At 33.2% G+C, this 23,396-nt stretch overlaps 1 protein-coding gene across 1 annotated transcript; it reads left to right on the top strand.

The window, feature by feature from the left end:
- The first annotated feature begins 1,457 nt into the window (after positions 1-1,457).
- LOC111703084 (uncharacterized) lies at positions 1,458-23,208 on the top strand. The gene is made up of 9 exons (XM_023474945.1): positions 1,458-1,534; positions 8,129-8,472; positions 9,694-9,843; positions 11,739-11,958; positions 13,694-13,739; positions 15,546-15,856; positions 16,238-17,733; positions 19,984-20,050; positions 22,191-23,208. Exons 2-9 carry the CDS (start codon positions 8,147-8,149, stop codon positions 23,109-23,111), a joined length of 3,537 nt encoding a protein of 1,178 aa, XP_023330713.1. The 5' UTR covers positions 1,458-1,534; positions 8,129-8,146; the 3' UTR covers positions 23,112-23,208.
- The last annotated feature ends 188 nt before the right edge of the window (positions 23,209-23,396 follow it).

The following is a 23,396-nucleotide window of genomic DNA, read 5'->3' as shown; positions in this document are numbered from 1 at the left end:
GCTTAAATTTCTCTCTACAGAACTCATGTACACCACAAGTACTCAATGACATAAGAACAGCCAATGTTCACAACCGACCTCTGTTACATTTATATCTGTCAAGATGAAAAATGTCGTCTTATGCGCAATCTATCTTTATCTATGGTTTAAACCTATCACTGATCAAGGATAACGGACCATTTCTAAACAGAAACGCATGTGTAATTGTTCAAAACTTTGTTTGTGAGCTGTTTCTATTTAAGAAATAGTAATATTTACTTTCCAAAAGTCGCAGAAAATGAATATTTTCATTTGATTTTTTAAAATCGCGTTGGGCATAGAAAATTCTGGATTTCCAAGAAATATATTATATATGAAGTCAGCTGCACTGAGTTCGCACCGTACGCTAGCGTAAACTCTAGGTTGAACCCTCATAGGTAAACAAACACGGAGTCGAAGGTTTAAATCATGCATTCCTTTCTTTGCAAGGGGGTCACTTGAAATTATGCTTACAGTCCCTTTAAAATAAAACAAAAAAAGAAAAAGTTTCTCAGTCCTAATGATTTGTACAAAGAGTCTCCTTCAGCATTGACATTGAGTTAGGACAGTAATTTTTCATTCTGGTCTTTAATATACAATTACAGGGTGTCCTAGTAGTCTTTAATATACAATTGCAGGGTGTCCTAGTAGTCTTTAATATACAATTACAGGGTGTCCTAGTAGTCTTTAATATACAATTACAATGCACCGAAAAATCCGGTTCATTTGAAGTGCAGGATTTACTTTAATCAAAACTTGAAAAAAAATGCATATTGCATTAGACTATAGAGGGCAGAACGGGACGGTACACCAAATAAAATACTGGGTGTTCCACGAAACATGAAAGTTAGTGAATAGTTTAAAATTTCCTCTTTCGTTAAAGAAGATTACAAATTTTGTTAAAACCCTAAATAAAGTCATGAACCTTTTAGCTTGTTAATCGATTTTACTGAAGGATAAAAACCGTAATTGAATACAAAATTAACCAGAAAATGATTTACTGAAGAACTAGTTTTTGCGTAACAACAATAACAAAGATTGTAAACAATTACAAAAATGATAAACAGACATCTGGCGCATCTCTGGCGTTAGATGAAGATTCACCGTATACTAACTCATGTTTGTTTACATTAGATCGTCTGCCTTTGTTATTGTTCTTACGCAAAAACTAGTTCTTCAGCAGTCCAAAAACGTCACATCAAAGTGTACGGAAACCCTATCACCCCCTCCTTCTATTCAATTCTCCTTGTTGTCAAGGATTCAGATAGAAAAGTCATGAACAAAGTAGTATCATGACACTCACACAAGTTTCAGGAATCTCTAGTATCACATCTCAAATTATAATTCTGCTGCGTTCCCTGCACTCTGTGTTTGTTTACAAACACTTGTTCTCCGTCACGTGCGTAGAGTGCGCTCTCATCATTCTCAGTTCTCCGTTACGCGCGTAAGATTCTGGACCTGGGTGATACGCAGAGAAATTATTGTTTTGATACACCGCGCTCTACAGAGTAATATGGTGAGACTTCAACCTGAAAGGGACTTTGAAGATAATTTCACCGTACAAGAAAGGCATAACTGATTCACAACGGTACCCTGTAAACATTTGGTTGATCAAAATAAAAGATATCCTTATTTTTCTGTTAAAGTTACAAGTGGGTGGATTTATGCTAGTTAGACGTTGAAGGAAATTATAACGATTGAACAGTTTTTAAGATGGAAAAATTACGATATCATTCCCGTTCTTGATCAGGTAAAGGTTTTAAAGTTAAACCAATGTGAATCGGACATACTTTTCTCTCTTTTTTTTACGCGGATTACCTTGAAGTTAGTACAGTGTGCACACTTTAACAAAATGTACATAAGTGAAATTAAAGTTTTTATTTTAAAAACTATAATTAGTAAAAACATTATAATTAATTCTATTCAATTCATTTCATGAAGGAGAATTATTTTGTCTTAATACAACTTGTTAAATAATTTCACTGGACAGAGATCAAAGTGTATTTTTGGTATGCTGGTAGCTGGAACGAAGAGAGAGAGGGGTGTATAATATATTTAGCACATCTGACATTGAGATTGATCTTTATAGTGTTATCTTGACATTGATCTTTAGTGTTATCTTGACATAGAACTCTTGTGCATGTTATCTAGACATTGATCCCAGTGTTATATTGACATTGATTTCTAGTGTTATCTTGACATTGATCTCTAGTGGTATCTTGACATGGATCTCTTGTGTTATCTTGACATTGATCTCTAGTGTTATCTTGACATTGATCTCTAGTGTTATCTTGACATGGATCTCTAGTGGTATCTTGACATGGATCTCTAGTGGTATCTTCACATGGATCTCTAGTCTTATCTTGACATGGATCTCTTGTGTTATCTTGACATTGATCTCTGGTGTTTTCTTGACATGGATCTCTTGTGTTATCTTGACATTGATCTCTAGTGTTATATTGACATTGATATTTAGTGTTATCTTGACATGGATCTCTAGTGTTATCTTGACAATTATCTCTTGTGTTATCTGGACATTGATCTCTAGTGTTATATTGACATTGATATCTTGCGTTATCTTGACATTGATCTCTAGTGTTATCTTGACATTGATCTCTAGTGTTATCTTGACATTGATCTCTAGTGTTATCTTGACATTGATTCGTAGTGTTATCTTGACATTGATCTTTAGTATTATCTTGACATTTGATTTCTAATGTTATCTTGACATGGATCTTTATAGTGTTATCTTGATATTGATCTCTAGTGTTATCTTGACATTGATCTTTAGTGGTATTTTGACATGGATCACTAGAGTTATCTTGACATGGATCTCTTGTGTTATCTTTACATTGATCGTTAGTGTTATTTTTACATTGATCTCAAGTGTTATCTTGACATGGATCTCTAGTTTTATCTTGACATGTATCTCTAGTGTTATCTGGACATTGATCTCTAGTATTATCTTGACATTGATTTCTAGTGTTATCTTGACATGGATCTCTTGTGTTATCTTGAAATGCCTTGATCTCTAGTGTTATCTTTACATTGATCTCTAGTGTTATCTTGACATTGGTCTCTAGTGTTATCTTGACATTGATTTCTAGTGTTATCTTGACATTGATCTCTAGTGTCATCTTGACATTGATCTTTAGTGTTATCTTGATATTGAACTCTAGTGTTATCCTGACATGGATCTCTTGTGTTATCTTGACATTAATCTCTAGTGCTATCTTGACATTGATCTCTATTGTTATATAGACAGTGATCTTTGGGGCAACATAGGCTAAAAAATCAAAACATTTTGGTTTTTTTAAATCGATTTTATATTCATTTTTTTATACCACTGGCAACGCCGGGGACTAGAGCTAGTATATATATCATATATTGTATGATTGACCTCCAATGGTGTAACATATGTAAACTGAAGATAATAACTCCAAGGTTTGACGTTATATAATCCCCGCACAGTATTTAATTGTGGGATCCTTGCGTCTATATTAATCTGTATATGGAGGAGAAGGTAAACCATGAGAAACCAGAGAATATCCTCTCTGTCTCCAGGTTTAGGTTTATCTCTACCCTAGATCATGAGCTGTCAACCTAAGAATGGAAATATCGTGGATAAATTAGATAAATATATCCCGAGTATCCTTCAGCATATTGTTTATGATACACTGAGAATCAGACAACTTTGAAATAGAAGGACGCCATTTTTGCTACTTTTAGGTTTATATTACTGATCCAGGGGGAGGGGGGGGGGGGAAGGCTCTGTCCCAATAACCCCCCCCCCCCGTATACGCCTCTAAGCCCAGTTGGAACTCATTTTGAAGTAATTTAAACCAGTTCAAATCTGTATTTGCTTAAAATTCCCATTTTGAGTAAAATTGGTCCACTCTTTATTTAGAACGTTATATATATACCTTATTCACAACGGTACCCTACAAACCTTTGTCTGTTCACGGTTATAGTTGTTCTAACTAAAAATAGAAAATTTTCAATTGCGGTTGCGAGACAGGGAAGAAAATAGCCAGAACTTATCTAATTTCATTATAATGAAAAAAGTTATATACTTAAACGTTAAATTATGTGCAAAGTTTCTTTAAGTAAATTTTTTTGTTTAAAATATTAGGATTCAGGAGATTCCTTTTTTGTTTAAAATATAAGGATTCAGGACATTCATTTTTGTTTGAAATATTAGGATTCAAAACATTCATTGTTTGGTAAAAATATTAGGATTCAGGAGATTCCTATTTTGCTTAAAATATTAGGATTCAGGACATTCATTTTTTGCTTAAAATATTAGGATTCAGGACATTCATTTTTTGTTTGAAATATTAGGATTCAAGACATTCATTTTTTGGTAAAAAATATTTGGATTCAGGAGATTCCTTTTTTGTTTAAAATATTAGGATTCAGGACATTCATTTTTTGTTTATAATATTAGTTAAGTATATACTGACGTATAAGTTAAATTAAATATGTAAAGTGGAATAGAACTTAGAAAACTGAGAATTTAAATCTTAATCTGCATTTTGAAAAACTTTAATCATTCATTTATTTAGTTATTTAGATTCTTTTAATTTTTTATTAAAATTTTGAAAGAAATAATGACCAAAGAAATCGAGTTTTTGCCACAAACTCAAATTTTGATATTCTTTGTAAAACTAATGTTGCAAGCCTTTGATATTGGAACAAAATCAAAAATTTAAAACTTAATATCTTTAGAACTCGATGTTGTAAACCTTTGATATTTCAAACTCAATTTATTTGATCTAACAGAATTCATAGTTTGAAATATCTAAGGTCTGCAACATTTGGTTCCAAAGATATAGTGATTAGAAAATCAGAGTTTTTGGCAAAGACTCAATTCTTTTAGATTATTTGATCTTACAGAATCTATAGAGTTAAAAAATCTAAGTTTTACGACATTTGGTTGCAAAGATAAAGGTGTTATAAAATCAGAGTTTGAGTCAAAGACTCATTTCCTTTTGTTTCCACTTTGACACATATTAAAAGCTAGTAAGCTGTTGCAAATTTAACCATTTGTAACAAATTTAGCAAGTTGATTTTCTGTTTCAAATTATCAGCCCCGAACTGCCGAATAATAATATGTAAATTTCAAATTTTCAAAATTTGTATTCATCATCAGCCAATTCATCTTAGAAGACTGTTTCACAGAAACTGAGTTCTTGCCACTAATTCTGAGTTTCTTATCCCTATATCTTTGTAACCCAATTTATAATGCGCTTTATGCACAAAATTTGCGTAATTTTCGCGCAAATTTTGTGCATGAAACTCATCATAAGTTTTGCGTGTTTTTGCACAATTTAGTTTGTGCAATTTGCACAAAACGTTTACGCAAAACATGATATTTTTAAGCAAATTGACCAAAATTGATAGTTTCAGCACAAAATCAAACAACTGAAGGTTTATTAAAAAATTTGCATGAAAAAAAAATTATTATAATTTTAATCTGAATTCTTTTAGTTACAAAAACTTCAAATTGAAGAACAAAAACTGATAAAAAGAAATTGAAAATTGAAAATTGATGCATAGATTTTTTTAGATGTCTGAATTTTTGTATGGTGGCAACTTTTGATATTTAAAATGTTGTCTACTTCTAGTCGAATGCGTATGATTGAAATATAAAAGGTCTATTATTTATGCCCACTGAGATAAAGACAACCCTAAGTCATCAAATTTCTACACCGTCTAAACTTTAAAGTGTCGCAACGCCTTGGTCTTTGGTTTTATCTCACAACTCACTAATCCTTTTTTCTAGGCCTAGACATATACATTTTAATGATGCTACGCATCTGTTTCTACTTTCAAGCTTTTAATGAGAAATTGTACCGCTAAATTGCGCAAAACAGAATAACGCAAAAGCTGAATATAGCAATTTTGCACGAAATTAAGTTTGATAATAATTGCGCAAAGTGCTATTTTTTTGCGCAAAAAACGTAGCGTAAAGAAAGCAAACATTTTCGTTTTCTTTCGCAAAAATTGCTCAAAGTTTTGCGAATGGATACCCTAGTCTGCAGTTCTTATAAATGGTCTCGATTGATTGTTCTAACTTCTGATATCTGGTTGATATTGAATTGTCCAGGAGAGAGTTTAGGATGGATTGTATGATTGCTCAACATTATAAACCCTCGTCAGCTGCAAATTACTTTAGACCTGATGCTACTGGGAGGGAGGGGGGGGGGTCACGATATTTGTGTGAAAGTTGGGGAGATGGAGGGGGTGATAAAATGGATAAAATATGAGTTGAGTAAAACCTATTTTTGAATTCATTTAGAATTTTACGTTTTCTACTTTTCATACTTTTTTATCTGATTTTTTCATTTTTCTTCTTTATTATCCTACTCATATCCTTTATATAATACTCATATCTTCTTTTTTATCCTACCCTTATCCTCTATATCATCCTACTCATATCCTCTGTATTATCTTACTCATATCTTCTATATCATCTTACTCATATCTTCAATATTCATCCTACTCATATTCTTTATATCATCATACTAATATCTTCTATATTCATCCTACTCATATCTTCTATATTCATCCTACTCACATCCTCTATATTCATCCTACTCATATCTTCTATATCTTCCTACTCATATTTTCTTTATTCATCCTACTCATCTCTTCTATATTTATTCTACCCATATCTTCTATATCATCCTACTCATATCTTTAATATTTATCCTACTCATATCTTCTGTATTCATCCTACTCATATCTTCTATATTCATCCTACTCATATCTTCTATATTCATCCTACTAATATCTGCTATATTCATCCTCCTCATATCTTCTATATTCATCCTACCCATATCTGCTTTATCATCCTACTTATATCTTCTATATTCATCCTACCCATATCCTCCATATTCATCCTACTCATATCCTCTATATTCAATTTTCATACTACTCATATCTTCTATATTCATCCTACCCATATCCTCAACATTCATCCTACCCATATCTTCTTTATTCATCCTTCTCATAGCTTCTATATATGCATGCTACTCATATCCTCTATATTCATCCTACCCATCTCCTTTATATTCATCCTACTCTTATCTTCTATATTCATCCTACGCATATCTTCTATATTCATTCTACTCATATCTTCTATATTCATCCTACTCATATCTTCTATATTCATCCTACTCATATCTTCTATATTCATCCAACTCATATCTTCTATATTCATCCTATCCATATCTTCTTTATTCATCCTACTCATATCTTCTATATTCATCCTACTCATATCTTTTTTATTCATCCTACTCATATCTTCTATATTCATCCTACTCATGTCTTCTATATTATCCTACTCATATACGCTGTTTTAAATAATTATCCTACTTTTTAAAATAAATTGCTCTTTAAACAAAAATAAAAAAATATTTTTAGAAATAAAGGTTACTTACACAACAGATTCTCTTCCTCTTAAAACATGAATTTACATTTTTATGTTATAATCAAATATTTTTGGAATTCTTTTGTAAACAAACATTTATCTTATCTTTATGTTTTTTATTACAACTAGGCTTTTAGGGCGCATCGCGCCCATCTTCTTTTTCAACTTTTAATTGTGGCTTTATCCGTTCGAGCAACTGCTCTGTGTACACAAAAACACTTTTTTAATTTGCGGATTTCATAATATTTTTTAGCGCATTTTCATAATTATTGGCCATAAACCTTTCCTGGGCCACATGAGGTCACACACAAAATTTAGGCCTGATCGGTTCAGCCGTTTTGACGTTTATAGGATACGTTTTTTCTCACGGCTTTTTCACATCCTTGTGTCAATAAAAAATGTTTTATATAAAGAAGATGAGACGGCAATATTAGTAATAAATTATTGGAACTGAAAATACAAAATGATTAATAGTTTAATTTTGTTCCGCTTTGCGTTCATCCTCACTTCCGTGTAATAATGTAGTTGAAAAATTAGCCCTGTAGAATGTTTAAGAGATAATTACCTATAATTTATGCTAAAAGTGATATTTGTCCATGCAAATGTACAGAATGCATAATTTTGATTTAAACAATACATCTATAAACTTATTATTAATAAAATGTCTAATTACAGGATTGAAAACATGAAACAATGAGAAGACACGAAGTTTTAGTTTTTCAAGGAGTTCTCCTGGTTCTCCTCTCCTCCTTCTCATTCTCCCTCAAGGAGTTTAATTTCAATAACGGAGTTCGGAGAACGACCAAGGGTCGAGGTGTGAACGGAGGAAATGCTTTGTTTGACCCGGAGACAGGAGAGTTTAAACGGAACCGTCCCACCCTTAACAAGGATAATGAGGACCTGGAGATAGTAAACCGAGCTCGTCTCATGAGTCTCAAGTCCAGGGAAAACCCGGATACTAAACCCGTCCTGAACAAGGTTCTCAGGAAAAGAAAGATCATTAGAAAGCCAGTTTATAGGTTGGTAAAAAAGTAAATTTTCAGACAATTTAATTAAAACAGATTGTTTTTTCATATTTATTTCAAAATTATAATTATAACAAGGAAACCCTTCTAGTTAAGTCAACAAAGTTAAATTTTAATCTGATGTTTCACATTACCAAAGTTTATGAAAGGTTGTAGGAGTTGTAGAGAGGTTGGGAATATATCATACCATATCATACATCAGTAAGACATTTTCTTGGTTGCAATTTGCGGAGAAAACCCAGAAAAAATATTAAAGGCTGCATTGAGTTCTGCCACAAACTCTGATTTTCAAAACCAAATATCTCTGAACCTGATGTTTTAGAAGTTTGATATTTCAAAATATGAATTCTGTTTGATCAATAAGTCTGAGTTTGAAATAAATATCATCAGGTTGCAAAAACATAGAGATTAGATAATTTGATTTTGTGACAGAAGCTCAATTTCTTTATGATTTCACTTGAAAATTATTTATCAATATAAGTTTAACGCATGCAGTCATGAAACCTTTTTTCAATATATTCTGAACAGTGTACAAATTAAACTGTTTCTAGTCTGAAACGTGTCCCCCTCCCCTCCATCCCCGCCCACGATTTAAAAAACTCGTGAAAATACGGCTCGGGTCTAAGTTGTCGTTGGGCCTTATTTACGACTTGAGTTTTCGGATTCAAGCTGCATCTTATTTTCCACAGAGTTGAGTTCAAAAAACCGGGTTATTTGGCGGATTTTCATGGAAGGAATTGGCGCATTCCAGGTTTTTATGAGAACAAGACTCAACATTGAGCCCTATTCTCTACTAAACCCAACCAAGGTCGGTTTCATTTTCATTGGGCCGAACTCCTTAATTCGAGCCGAAGATCTTGCAGCTGTCAATTAAGTGACACAACCTGTCGTCAGAGTCGAAGATTGGGTCTTAAGGTCGGGTGTAACGAACAACGGCTCAACGGGCTCAGGAACTTTCAAATATTTTTCCAGAAAAAAATGTTCGATTAATGCTTTAAAGAGCGTGAAAGAAATTGTCAGAATTAACACTTGTTAAGAAGAAAAAACGACGATATCCTCCGTAATGTTTTTAACTAAAGTTTAAGGTATCCTCAGTGAATCGGAAATAACGTAGTTTATCTTTTTTGAAAGATGTTCTTACCTGATCTCTAAAACCTTTGAACTGACTCCGCAACTAATGAAAAAGTTTGAAGAACTTTAGTTTTCTATTTCTAGGAGTTCAGGAGAACACAAAGAAGAGAAGGAGGAGGAGGATTCATCCCCGTCGGAGACAATCAGCTCCGGTTTAAAGAAGAAGAATGTTGAATACAAAACTAGCGACTCATGGCGGAATTCAAGGAATCAGAACAGGAACAAAATTTCCAGGTATTTTCCTCATGAGTCGCGGCATGAACAATTGAATATTCTATGAATACCATTTTCTTTTTCTTTTTTTCTCTTTTCTTAAACAAAGCCCCTTTAAATTATCACAATTATTTTTAATCTTGAATGAAAACTGAAAATATTTAAGAAAAGATGAATAATGTTTTAAATAAGATTTTGAAAATTTTATTCAAATTTAAAATCCAATCAAAATATTTAAACTGTATTTATTTGATGAAAAACATATTGTATTTCACTGAAGATATACTTTTGGAAAGATATAAAATTTTTAAAAAACATTGCCATATAAAATTAGATTTCACAATCGATGAAAAACTATCTTTTTTTTGCTGAAAATCTGTACTAACATTCCTTTAATTCAATTCTTTTGAGATAGATTTTTCAAGAAAGATTCTTTGGAACAATTAAAACAATTTCTTGATAATTGAATTTTAAAAATTAAATTGCAATTTTATATTAACATGAATTAAATTATCTTTAAATGTTCCGTATTTTAAGATTTATAATTTAACGTGGAAAAATTAAAATGTAAAGTAGAAGCTAATTATTATTATTTTTTAAATAGATTTTTACTGAGAACGCAATTTCACATGAAAAATTCCTATAGAGTTGCAAACTAGCTTCAAAACGGAATCATTAACACTTTTTAAGAAACAACAAGTAATAAATATCATGAAACATATATGAAACAAGTATTAGATTCTAACAATTTCTTTCTTTATCTCTGTTGCATAATTGCGCATGTCCCTTTTATAGAGAACACACTAGACACTTGAAAATTATAAATTTTCAGAAAAAAAAGAACATCTTTTGAGAAGAAGTTTACTGTCGTGAATTGGGCTTTTTTTCAAGTTTTTTTTTGAAAAAGAGCTGACAAGATTTACTAGGCTTATAAACAGAGATCGCACAGATAGAGAAAGTCAAATTCATACGACTAAGTGGTGCGACTTCTCTTAGCCACGGACTTTTGAATTTCCGATCCGGGTCAACCTTTCCGGTCCCAGTTTGTACTGCACCGCACGGACATTGGGTTAATAAAGAAGACAATTAACAGGACTAGCCGGTGCAACAAGGTTGACGCGGTCAGACTTTATGCTTCATATAGGTTGAATTTACTTTTACTTAAGGGGCAGAGGTGCGTGTAGCTTCTCTAGTTATGATTTCCCGCACAAGTATGAGAAAGCAAACTTAACTAAAAATTCAAAACGTTTTTGTTCTTCTAAAACTAAAGTAAGAACAGAGATGATTTGAATTTTTATACACAACCGAATAACTTTGCTTTAAATCAAAACTAGAGGTGCCAAGAGGTCACAAAAGCAGTCTAGAAATTTCGCATTCTCCTTCTATAAAGTTCACAGTAAAAATTTACTTTAATAAGAGGAGTTGTGGTTGAAAAATATAAATTTTAAATCTTGCCTGCACAATAAACTTTTGTTTGACGAATCAATGAATACGCTTAGTTCGTTAATTGTTCCAAAAATGTGGGTATCATGTGGATTTTAAAACAATCCCTTTATTAATTGGTACCTTGTACACAATACTGGAACATCTGAACAGTCCCTTATAGTAAAAAAGAATTTAGTTTGCTTATTATCAATTACCCAGACAATTGAAAATATGTAATACAATTATATCAAAATACATAAACATACATTATTTATGTAAATCACTTTGTTATTATTCTTTTATTCTTGATACTTTGGAAGAAATATATATATATATATGTATCTCCAAGAAGCTTGAACTAGATATTACTAAATATTCCCTCTTCATGCCGTAGAGCCGTTTCTGAAGTCTCATCCTTTCTGGTTAACCCTGTGTTTCACGGTTTGCTCAAAAAGTTTTATTACTCTATATTTGACATTATTTTTTCCTAGAGAACGGAAGGAGAAGGAGGAGAAGGATGAGAAGGATGAAGAACTATCTGAGTCATCAAGTGCACCGAACCTTCTTCCCCCCTCGGACTATATAGGGATCCGTCCTGCAGGCTACCAAGGGTTGAGAAGGCACCCTGAGAAGGATACCTGGAACCCTGATCAATATAAACATTTCGACAATCCAGAGGAGGTTCTACTTCGCTCAGGATTTCATACACAGGTTAGAACAAAATAATTAAAAAAGATTGGAAGGGCTGAAAACATATTTTCAAGGGACCCTCCATACAAAAACGGCAATGCCTGATTTTCAACTGTGTCAAACACAGATACAAAAGTATATTCGAAATATTGTGTACTAGGCTTTTAGGGAACTTCGCGCCCATCTTCTATTCCAGTTGTGAGCATGTTCTCTTTGTAAGCATTGTAAAACAAACCAAAGAATCTCACGGATTTTATAAAAAAAAATCGTGTATTTTCAAAATTTTCATAAATCGAATTTCGTTCGAAGCAATTTTTTGAAAATTCAATCATCCATAAACCTCCACCGGGGTCTCGCGAGATCCCACAAAAAGTTTGGACCCGATCTGTTTAGCCGTCTTGAAGTTTATTGGATACAAACGGATGTCATCTTTTCAAGATTTTGATGAAACTCCTTCACAATAACCCTGAGGCAGAAGCCCAGCGGAGTTTCGCGCAGTCGACGTAGAACAGGCTCTCTCTGTCTTGTGATTCTACGCCGACTGCGCGAAACTCCTCTGGGCTTCTGCCTCAGGGTTATTGTGAACGAGTTTCATGCAAATCTTGAACTGACGACATCTAGTGTCCTATCTGTTATTTTAATTAATCTATGGTTCTTCCATAATAATCCGTTTCTTGTAATTGTCGTTCAATAATCCTTTTCTGGTTTATATATATAATATTATAAATTATATATAGATTACCATTATACAAAATCCAGCATATATATATAAACCTAGACAATTGAACTTTTTTCTTTATGAAAAACTTTTCTAGGAGAATGATGTTCTCCTATAAAAGTCGTTTTTGTTAATTTACAATTAAAAAGATTTTTGTGATTGCTTTCCAACGTGGTGATTAGAGCACCACTGTTCTTTTTAAATCGTTTTCAAACTTATATAAAGTTTTCATTTTCGTTGATCACTATAAATCTTTGCCATAGATTTTCTAATTCTAATATATTTAAAACCTAGTGTCGTAGACCTTAGATATTTCAGACTTTGAAACCTGTTTTATCAAATAATCTAAGTTTGAAAAATCAAAGGTTAAACCATCAATTTGCAACGATATAGGGATTAGACAGATTTTGATATAATTCGATCCTATATGATGAACGACTGGTCATCAAAATTTGCACGATTCAACAGAATAAAAACGAACAGTTGGAATAACCGAGCTCTAAACCAAGATTGGGTTTCCATTAATTTTTACAATAAATATTAAATATGTTTATAGGTATTGCAAGCTGAAGTGCCCGGCGTTGCCGGTGGAATTTTAAAAACACCATGAAAGAAAACAATTTTCAAATTTTTGTAGGCTTTGTGACCCAAGATCTTTCTAAAAAATTCAGCCAATTCGGTCCAGCCGTTTGGCCAGCCATAGCTAACATATCCATGTATCAATAGACGCAATGTTTCGTTCTATTAGGACTCATCAGTTTGGCACAATTCGTCGTATTTTGATTTTGCAGTTGGCGGGGCTTGAACCGTGAATCCTTGGATTAAGCATCAAACACGCTAACAACTGCTCCATCAAACCCAGATGATGAGTAATGAAATAGGGACCAAAGAGCTCAAAAAACTCATTAAAAGTTGAGGCGTTGCATAATATTAATTAATACACCTGTCCATTGCCACAGAGTGCTCAAGTTGAAATATATATGTGCGAAGAGCTTTATATAAAAGATTATGGTAATCATTATTCTATTTTAATTTTAGGATTTATCAGATGAACTTCCGCCCCCCTCCTATGACTATACAATAGGTAAATATTTAAGTTCAAATATGCATTTAATTGTTTTTATTTTCTCTCACATTGACTTTTTACAGGATTGATTGATTTATAATCAAGTTAATGTCTTCAGAAAGACGTTTTTATTAAATTAACTTATTTACCTTTCCCTTCATACTCTCTCTTATATAAACGTATTACAAATTACAATCCTATATATCGAAAACATGTCTCGGGTATCTCTGGGATCCCTGGTATCCCTGGTATCCCTGGTATCCCTTTTATCCCCGGTATCCCTGGTATCCCTGGTATCCTTGGTATCCCTGGTATCCCTAGTATCCCTGGTATCCCTGGTATCCCTGGTATCTCTGGTATCAAATTTAGTTGGAGGATAATTATTGAAATTTTGTTCATCAATAAACCTTCCCTGGGGTCACGTGAGGTCCCGAACAAAATTTGGGCCCGCTTGGTTCAACCTTTTTGACAATTATTGGATACAAACAAACAAACAGACAGTCAAATAGGCAAGCAAAGTATAAATATAGTTTAAGTATTCGTTGTACGGTTTTAGTTGAAATAAGACATTAATAAAAGTATTTAGATATCAACTATTTGAAAACAATCTTCTCAGAGTTTTTGTTGTATTTAGCTTAATAACATAAAAACTTAATAGCATAGTAGGGTGAATTATTGTTTCAATTAACTTTTTAGTTGTTGAAAGGACAATACATAATTTTAAATAAAATAATTTATGGATAATAATAGTTTGATGAATTGTTTTTATCTATGTAACCTTGCAGTATATGTGGGATAAGGATGACTAAATTCAACTGGTTCAACCTTCAAACTTACTCTATATAGTCAATATATGCATATATTATCGTAATAACATAATTTTACATTTTCTCTGAAATTGAGGGAATGCAGATGTAATTTCAAATGGCATGTCTGATTAACAATGGTTCCCTTTAAACCTCTATCCGATTAACAATGGTTCCCTGTAAACCTATATCCTATTATCAATGGTTCCCTTTAAACCTCTATCTGATTAACAATGGTTCCCTTTAAACCTCTATCCGATTAACAATGGTTCCCTTTAAACCTCTATCCGATTATCAATGGTTCTTTTTAAACCTCTATCCGATTATCAATGGTTCCCTTTAAACCTCTATCCGATTAACAATGGTTCTTTTTAAACCTCTATCCGATTAACAATGGTTCCCTTTAAACCTCTATCCGATTATCAATGGTTCTTTTTAAACCTCTATCCGATTATCAATGGTTTTTTAAACCTCTATCCGATTATCAATGGTTGCCTTTAAACCTCTATCCGATTAACAATGGTTCCCTTTAGACCTCTATCTGATTAACAATGGTTCCCTTTAGACCTCTATCTGATTAAATAATAAAAAAATGTTCACTTTTCTTTCTTCATATGACTCTCTCTAGCTTAAGGAAACAAGTTACTTCTTTAAGAAATGATCAATTTTCAGCTAGAAATAAAGCGTATATCATTAATTCTTGATCAGAGGTTTAAACGGTATCTTTGTGAATCGGTTTACCACTCCAGAACTGGCTTTAGGAATCGATTAATTACCAAAAACTCTGATTTTCAAATCCCTAGATTTTGTCGTAGACTTTAGATATTTCAAATTATGAATTCTGTTAGATCAAATAACCGAAGTTCGAAATATCACAGGTTTTACACCAACAGATTGCAGATATGGGGATTATAAAATTCCATTGTTGGCAAAGACTCCATTCCTTTGCGTCTGCAGACGTAGACTCGTTGTCATATATATGATAATTCGATATATTTACACATTCTATATTTTTCAGGAGACTCGAGAAACTCTAATTTTCCTCAGCCCTCAAACCGTCCTAATCTATATTCCAATCATCAAATATTTCCAACACCCTTCCCCTCCTCATCCCCTAGCTATCCTACCTACAACTATCCGGCAGGGTCGGAGTATACCCCGGAGACAACCTTCAGTCCCTTCCCTGGGATATACTTCCCTCCTAAGGACGGAGAGGAGAAGAACCCGTTCTCATATGATTTTACGATTGGTGGAGGAGAAGGAGGAGTAGAGAGTGAGGATGTATCCAACCCAATTCTCTCATATCTAAACAAGGGTCCAGTTTCTCAGGTTAGGAAACTAGAAACAAGTCTAAATTTAAATTTATTTTGCTCTACGTCCAAGTTCTGCAATTGTTTCTTTGCCACAACTCTTATTTTAACCTCTATATCTTTAGAACGAAATGTCGTAGACCTCAGATTTTTCAAACAATAAGTGAACTGTTAAATCAAACAATTTAAGTTTGAAAAATAAAAGATTGTAAAGATACTGGGATTAGAAAACCTAAGTTTGTACCAAGGCTAAATAAATCTTAGATATATTTTTATGGTATGACTATTTAAAAAATTCAAAAAAGTTATCCAAGTAATTTTTCTTTAATTATAATTTTTTTGTTGTTGGGGGGCTATGTTAGTTTCTAAATAAATCTGATTAATCTTATTTATTCTCTAGGTTGGGAACCCATATAAAGGTCCTACAAGAAGTCCGTTCAGAAACTCTCCCTTCGCTCCAACCCAAACCCCGTATAGAAACTCTCCCAGTTCTCCCTCCTCCCCTACCCAGCTACCCTACCAGAGAACTCCGTCCTATAATCAGGTTGAAACTACTGAGATTAGGTTCCCAAACTTTCCATCCTTTCCCAAATCTCCGAGTAAACCTGCTAATCAAGAAAAGTCCTCTTTGCCTCAATATGATTACGATGAGTATGAGGATACTCCAGGAGATAATTACAGTCAGGAAGCATACAATCTTTACAAGCGACCGGAGAGAGCAAACCCTTCTCCAACCTTAAACCCAGATCAAACTGCTAAACATAACAAACATCAACAGAAATATAAACCAGAGATTAAATCTACAACAGACTCATTCAATAGTTTCTTTCCTGAGAGCTTTGATGATTTCTCTGGGTCCGAATCTGGGATTGGATTCTTCTCAAGTTGGGGAGATAAAATCACGGATGAAAGGAATCCAAAGAGAGAGATCAGCACCGAACCACCGAGGATAAAACTTCCATCTCCAGTAACATACACAACAACAACCTCTACTCCATATAGATCACCTAATTATCGGTCTCCTGTAAACTCTTACCCTGAGCTCTATTCAAGAAACCCAACTTCTTCTCCTTCTCCTCCTTCTCTGTTTAGCACAACTCCACCCCAACTTGTCCCAACACAATTTACCTACTCTACTCCTGGTCCTGCTCTCTATTCTACTCCAGGTTCACCTTCCCCATCCTCATTCTCTGACCAACCTCAATCCTTCTTCAGGTCCTATACTCCTGCTTCCTTCAATACACAACAGCACTTGGAGCTCAATAAATATACTCAATCCAACCCTTCTCAGGGTTATAACAGTCCACAACCAACACCAAGAACTTTCCCAGAATCTCCGGAATATTATGAACAGCGTTTGGTTCAGGAGAAAAATAAAGTACAAGCCTATCAGTCCATTCCACTATCGTATCAGCATACTCCAACCCCCCAGTCTTATCAACCAACCCCCCAGTCTTATCGACAAACCCCCCAGTCTTCTCAACCAACCCCTCAATCTTATCAACCAACCCCGCAATCGTATCAACCTACCCCTAAGTCATATCAACCAGCCCCGCAGACCTATCAATATACAACAATCTCTTCTTTAAACCCTGCTCAGGTTGCCTATTCTCCGACCGCAATGCCAAAGAGTTTTGTAAATCCTTCTCCAGGTTCCTTTTATAACCAGGAGCTCAGGAATCAAAATCCGTTTATCCAGACAGGAGTGGACTTAAGAGGGTTCTCAGAGAACGAGATCGGGTTCGATTTCTCCGGAGTTGATTCAAACAGGAACCAGATTAAAAGAAAGGCAGAGGGATTAGGCCTGCCTATGAAACCCTACAGTCCAGCTATCACCTTCCTCGGAGAAAAGCCTGAGCCTTACCCTAAAGAGAACCAGGAGAAATCTATTCCTAGGTAGGTTTAGTTCATATTCTAATCAGATATGAATAAAATGATAGGATTGAGGGGTCGAGACATCTTTCCGATAAAACTATATTTTAAATAGATACATTATAGATATGGTTTCAATACACAGAAATACATTTCAAAACTACACAAAATAAGTTTTAGAAAATTTTCAAACGATGTTATAATTTTTAACATTTTTAGAATAATTAACTTTAATGATTCAAATTTTTTGGCAAAGCTGTAAAATCAAATCCAAATCAATATATCTGTGTGAATTATAATGTCACAACACAGATTTTAGGGGAGGGAGGTAGACGGGAGGGGGAGGAGTGATGAGGGGAGGGAGGTAGACGGGAGGTTGAGGAGTGATGGGGGGGGGGACAAAGTTTAATATTTAATAAGGACTATGTTTTTTGTTAAACTCTCAATGAAACAGTTTCTATAAGATGTAACTGTATGGTACCCCCTCCCTCTCTCGCCCCGGAATCCTTCATGGTTAAACAGTTAAAACCTCCCATTACACACTAAACATTTAAGAAGATATTAAATGGGACTGTTATCGTGATTTCAAGTAAACATAATAAAGGGGAATGATCGATCCACAACAGTACACTTAAAACCTCTAACCAATCAATTCTGTGGAATTTTCAAGAATATAAATATTGCTATCTGATCTTGATCAGGCAATTAGCCTTTAAGGGTACCACAGTGAATCAGAAAAATTTCATTCATCCTTGATTAGGAAAAGGTTTAAAGGGTATAGTTTTGAATTGACATGTCGATTGATGATTAAAGGGTCACTTGAAAATACGTCTACAGTCCCTTTAAAGAAGAATGGAAGTTAAGTATATGTACAAATCAAGAACTCAGAAAAGGGATTTACTCTTTAAACAATGTTTTGTGATGGAGTAAATATTTTGATCTTTAAATATAATCAAAATATTTTCTTTCTGAAAACTATCAGATTTCCATAATTTGCAAATAATCCTTCAGATGAAAATACAGGGTGTTTTCTTAATCTTTTAAATACAGGGTGTTTTCTTAATCTTGTAAATACAGGGTGTTTTCTAAACCTTGTAAATACAGGGTGTTTCTTAACCTTGTAAATACAGGGTGTTTTCTTAATCTTGTAAATTTTGTAACTTCAATATCTTAATATATTTAATATCTAAAATAATCTTATTTCTAAAATAAAAAAGATAATTCATAAGTAAACTTGGTGACTATTTGCTTGTAGAAAGATGGTGAACACTTGAGACATCTTTCGAAATAATCATCAATTCGTTTTCCCAATTAAAACCTCCCCCATGATGTTATCAGAAAAATGTTATCATAGTTTTAAAACTAGTCAGAAGGAGAAGGTCAAATTTATGCTACACTATAACTACTCCAACTTTGTGACATTGTAGCTCCCCTTTGCTTTGATTTTTCTCACAAGTAAGTGAAAAGCACTCTATAATTCAGTTGCATATTGGAAATTTTTTATTCTTCTCAATAACTCTTCAAGTTAAGGTTGAAAACGTTAAAGATTTAAACTTTTGAAATAATGTTTAATCTAGATTAACGTCAGAAGGATAAAATTCACCAGATTAGAAACACCCTGTAAATTAATGCTTGATCAAGTTTCAAAAAATGTTTTCAAGAATGGATTTTTTATATTTTCTATTGAGAGAGACAGCGGCAAAGCCTAGTGAACCTGAACATATTTCAAGATTTTTCTATTTTCTATTTAAAGAGACAGCGGCGACGCCTAGTGAACCTGAACATATTTCAAGATTTTTTATATTTTCTATTCAAAGAGACAACGGAGAAGCCTAGTGAACCTGAACATATTTCAAGTTTTTTTTATATTTTCTATTTAGAGAGACAGCAGAGACTGAGAGGCCTAGTGAACCTTAACATATTTCAAGATTTTTTATATTTTCTATGTAGAGAGACAGCGGAGAAGCCTAGTGAACCAGAACATATTTCAAGTTTTTTATATTTTCTATTTAGAGAGACAGCGGAGAAGCCTAGTGAACCTTAACATATTTCAAGATTTTTTATATTTTCTATTTAGAGAGACAGCGGAGAAGCCTAGTGAACCTGAACATATTTCAAGTTTTTTATATTTTCTATTTAGAGAGACAGTGGAGAGGCCTAGTAAACCTGAACATATTTCAAGATTTTTTATATTTTCTATTTAGAGAGACAGCGGAGACTGAGAGGCCTAGTGAACCTGTACATATTTCAAGATTTTTTATATTTTCTATTTAGAGAGACAGCGGAGAAGCCTAGTGAACCTGAACATATTTCAAGATCTATATTGGATCAAAGAGAGCAGGTTATATTTGTTTATTAATAATTTCCTTTATCCTGTAAATAAGGGTGAGTTAATTATTAAATGTAAGATAATGACCCTTTTTCAGTCTCCCTCAATTGTTTTTTTTTTCGAGATTTCAAATTCAAATGCCTCGAAACGAAACGAGTCTTTTCCACAACTCTGATTTTATAATCTCTATATTTTTTCAACCCCATGTCAAAGACTATCAGTCCAAAGATTTAAACCATCAGGTTGCAAAGATATAGTGATTTGAAAATTTGAGTTTGTTAAAAAGACTACATTCCTTTGGAAGAGACAAATTTTTAAAAGACTGACATGGCCAAGAAAAATTGTTGAAACTCTGAAACTTTTCAAAAGAAATTGAGTTGATAGTGAAACAAACTCTGATTTTTCAATTACTATAATTTTACAACCCGATGTCGGGAATCTTTAATATTTCAAACTATAAATTCTGCAACACCAAAGTATATATGTATATCAAAGATTTTCACAATCAGGTTGTAAAGATTTAGGAATTAGAAAATTTAAGTTTTTTGGAAAACCTCAATTCCTTTTCAACAAAATTCATTTAAAAAAATAGAAAATAATCCCCTTTTTTAGATTTCTGTTTGTTTTCAAATATATTTTCTTTCTAAAAGTATTGTACAGTGTACACTATACAGAGATATATGATTTAATATCATTCTTTTTTCAACCAGCAAGAGCAATATTCTCAAAGTTCTAGACATCATACAAATTTATCTTTATTTGCAAAAAAGTTTTTCTTTGAATATTGCAATTCATATCTTGCTCCGGGGTGAATTATGACTTTGGTAAAATATTTATTACAATAACAATAATCCAGAAGTTTAAATTCGTCCATGTTTAATTAAATTAACATAAAATAGCAATATTTTTTTCTTACTTATTTATCTTAAAATTGAATTATATCCAAAATTATTTCTGCTGGAATATTTTTGTATGAATGAAACTTCTCAGATGTATCCATCTATCTCTCTTAGTAGAATATTTTAAGCATTAATAACTTCTACCAAACGCACTTTTGAGTTAAGAATATTATTTGCTCAGTAATAAAAAATACACAAATCAGGATGTAACGTGAAGGTTTTTTTAACCCACTAGCGGCTGAAGAATTTTTTTTTAGATTTTTCTTTGAAAATTTAATTAAGAATACTTATTATTGGTTAGATCAAGGAAAAAAAGTAAAAAATGCAAAAAAAAAATTTTAAAGGTGTTTTTTTAGGGATTTTAANCTTTGTCCCACCATGCAACCCGTATGCTACATATTAAGTCCCTACCTACACTGTACTTTGATTTTTGTCGACTGTTGTATTTAGTCTAAACTCACATATTATAAAACTGTATACCCACCCTGTGACAACTGAGGTGCCCTATAAGGCCAATTTATTTATGTATGGAAAAATGTAGTTCTTATTTCTAAAATAATGACAGAAAAATAATAAAAAAAAAATAATTTCAAAGAATAATTAATATTAAATTGAAAAACTTTTTTAAAACATTTTAAAATAGTTTTCTACTAAAAAAATTTACCATACCTTAAAGGCTGCTGTTTTTCGTTTTCCATAAATTTAGTTTAATTGTTCACACCTCAACTTTACACGGTTAAATAATTTGGAAGATGAGTAGGTAGAACCGTTTAACTGTACACATCTGTGTCCCATATTGTTTACTGTATCATAAAATGACTCCCTCGGAGATAAACTCAAAATTGAGGAAAATAGATGAGTTTTATGTAAAATAATTTATAGGGGACGTATAAGTCACCGCAGCCGCTAGTGGGTTAATCCGGTAACTATTTCGGTTTGCCTTCCGTAGTCTTTAATCTATTTTCTATATAATAAAACAAGACAAATTCGTATATATATATGTGTTGCGTATAGCCAGCCAAACGGCTGGACCGATTGGGTTGAAACTCATGGGTGGCCGGAGAGTGTTATAGGCTAAAATAAAAAGATTTTTTTATTTTAATTTTTTTTTAAAAATTTTTAATTTTTTTTCAAAAACTTTTCAAAATTGTTTTATTTTTTCTACGGACAACGCCGGGCCCGCTGCCCAGGTGTTAGTCCGATACTTCTAGTGAACCCGAGTTTCCTGTGTTTTATTTACATTTCTTGTTTAGACCGGCAAGAAGCGCCCACTAAATCAAGGAAAGAGAAGAAATTTAAACGACAAGGAAAATATTGTTCCTACACACAGAAGGACGGATGGAAGCAGGACGGATACAAGTGGGAAAGATACAAGTGAGACGGATACAAGCAGGACTAACTTGGATGAAATAAGGCTGGGAGGATCTACTCCAGCAAATCTCCAGGGAGCTCCCCTTAATCGTAAATCAACAGTTGGTTCTGATCCATACCGTTTCAATAATCCTAGAACAAGTATAGACCAGAACAGTGAACCCCGGCTTGCACAGAAAAACAATCCGCCTTCGAGACCTTTCTTTCAGGGTTCGGAGCAAAGAAATCCAGAGTTTGAATCCTCAGATCGATTTCAAAATCAAAGAAATTCAGGATTTGAATCCTCAGATCGATTTCAAAATCAAAGAAATTCAGGATTTGAATCCTCAGATCGATTTCAAGATCAGAGAAATCCAGAATTTGCATCCACAGACCGTTTTCAGGATCAGAGAAACCCAATTCACAAACTCCAAGGATGGAGTCAGGAGAAAAACTTTCCACCGCAAAGAAATCCTGTTTTAGCTCCGGGTAGTCAGGGATCAGAGCAAAGATTTGCGGAGAAACCCCGGTCCAATCCCAATAGTGGATATTCAGTCAATGTTTTTAATAAGAGTGGAGGACGCAGTTACACCATAGTTGATGGAGTTTACGGTCATCCATCTCCGAAACAAAATTTTCTCCGGAGACCAGGACCCGGAGAAAGCAGATTCCAATCCCAAGGGGTTGCCCGACCACCCCGAGGACTTCATCTAGGTAGTGGTAGTGAGCCTAAACAATCAAATAATTGGTCCAATGATAAACATTGGAAAAATCAACTCCAAGAATCTAGAGAAATATCTGATTCTCTACCCTTCCTTTTATAATATTATTATTCGGATTATAAAATAATACAGATATCAAATATCCCAAAAGTACTTTTTCAAAGTTTTTAAAAGAAGAAAATTTGGGAAGGAGTTGAGTTTTATCCACAAACTCTGATCTTCTAATCCTTATTTCTTATTCATTCCTTATTTTATAGACCTTTGATATTTCAAACTATGAATTCTGTTAGATTAAATAGTCTAAGTTTGAAAAATTAAACACATTCATGTTGCAAAGGGAATAGAAAATTGGAGTTTGTGGCAACAACTCAATTCCTTTTATTTTGT

This window comes from Eurytemora carolleeae, unplaced genomic scaffold (genome assembly GCF_000591075.1).
Source record: "Eurytemora carolleeae unplaced genomic scaffold, Eaff_2.0 scaffold531, whole genome shotgun sequence".
Classification (NCBI taxonomy): domain Eukaryota; kingdom Metazoa; phylum Arthropoda; class Copepoda; order Calanoida; family Temoridae; genus Eurytemora; species Eurytemora carolleeae.
The sequence above is the reverse complement of the archived record's forward strand: the minus strand, read 5'-3'. Positions and strand labels throughout refer to the sequence as shown.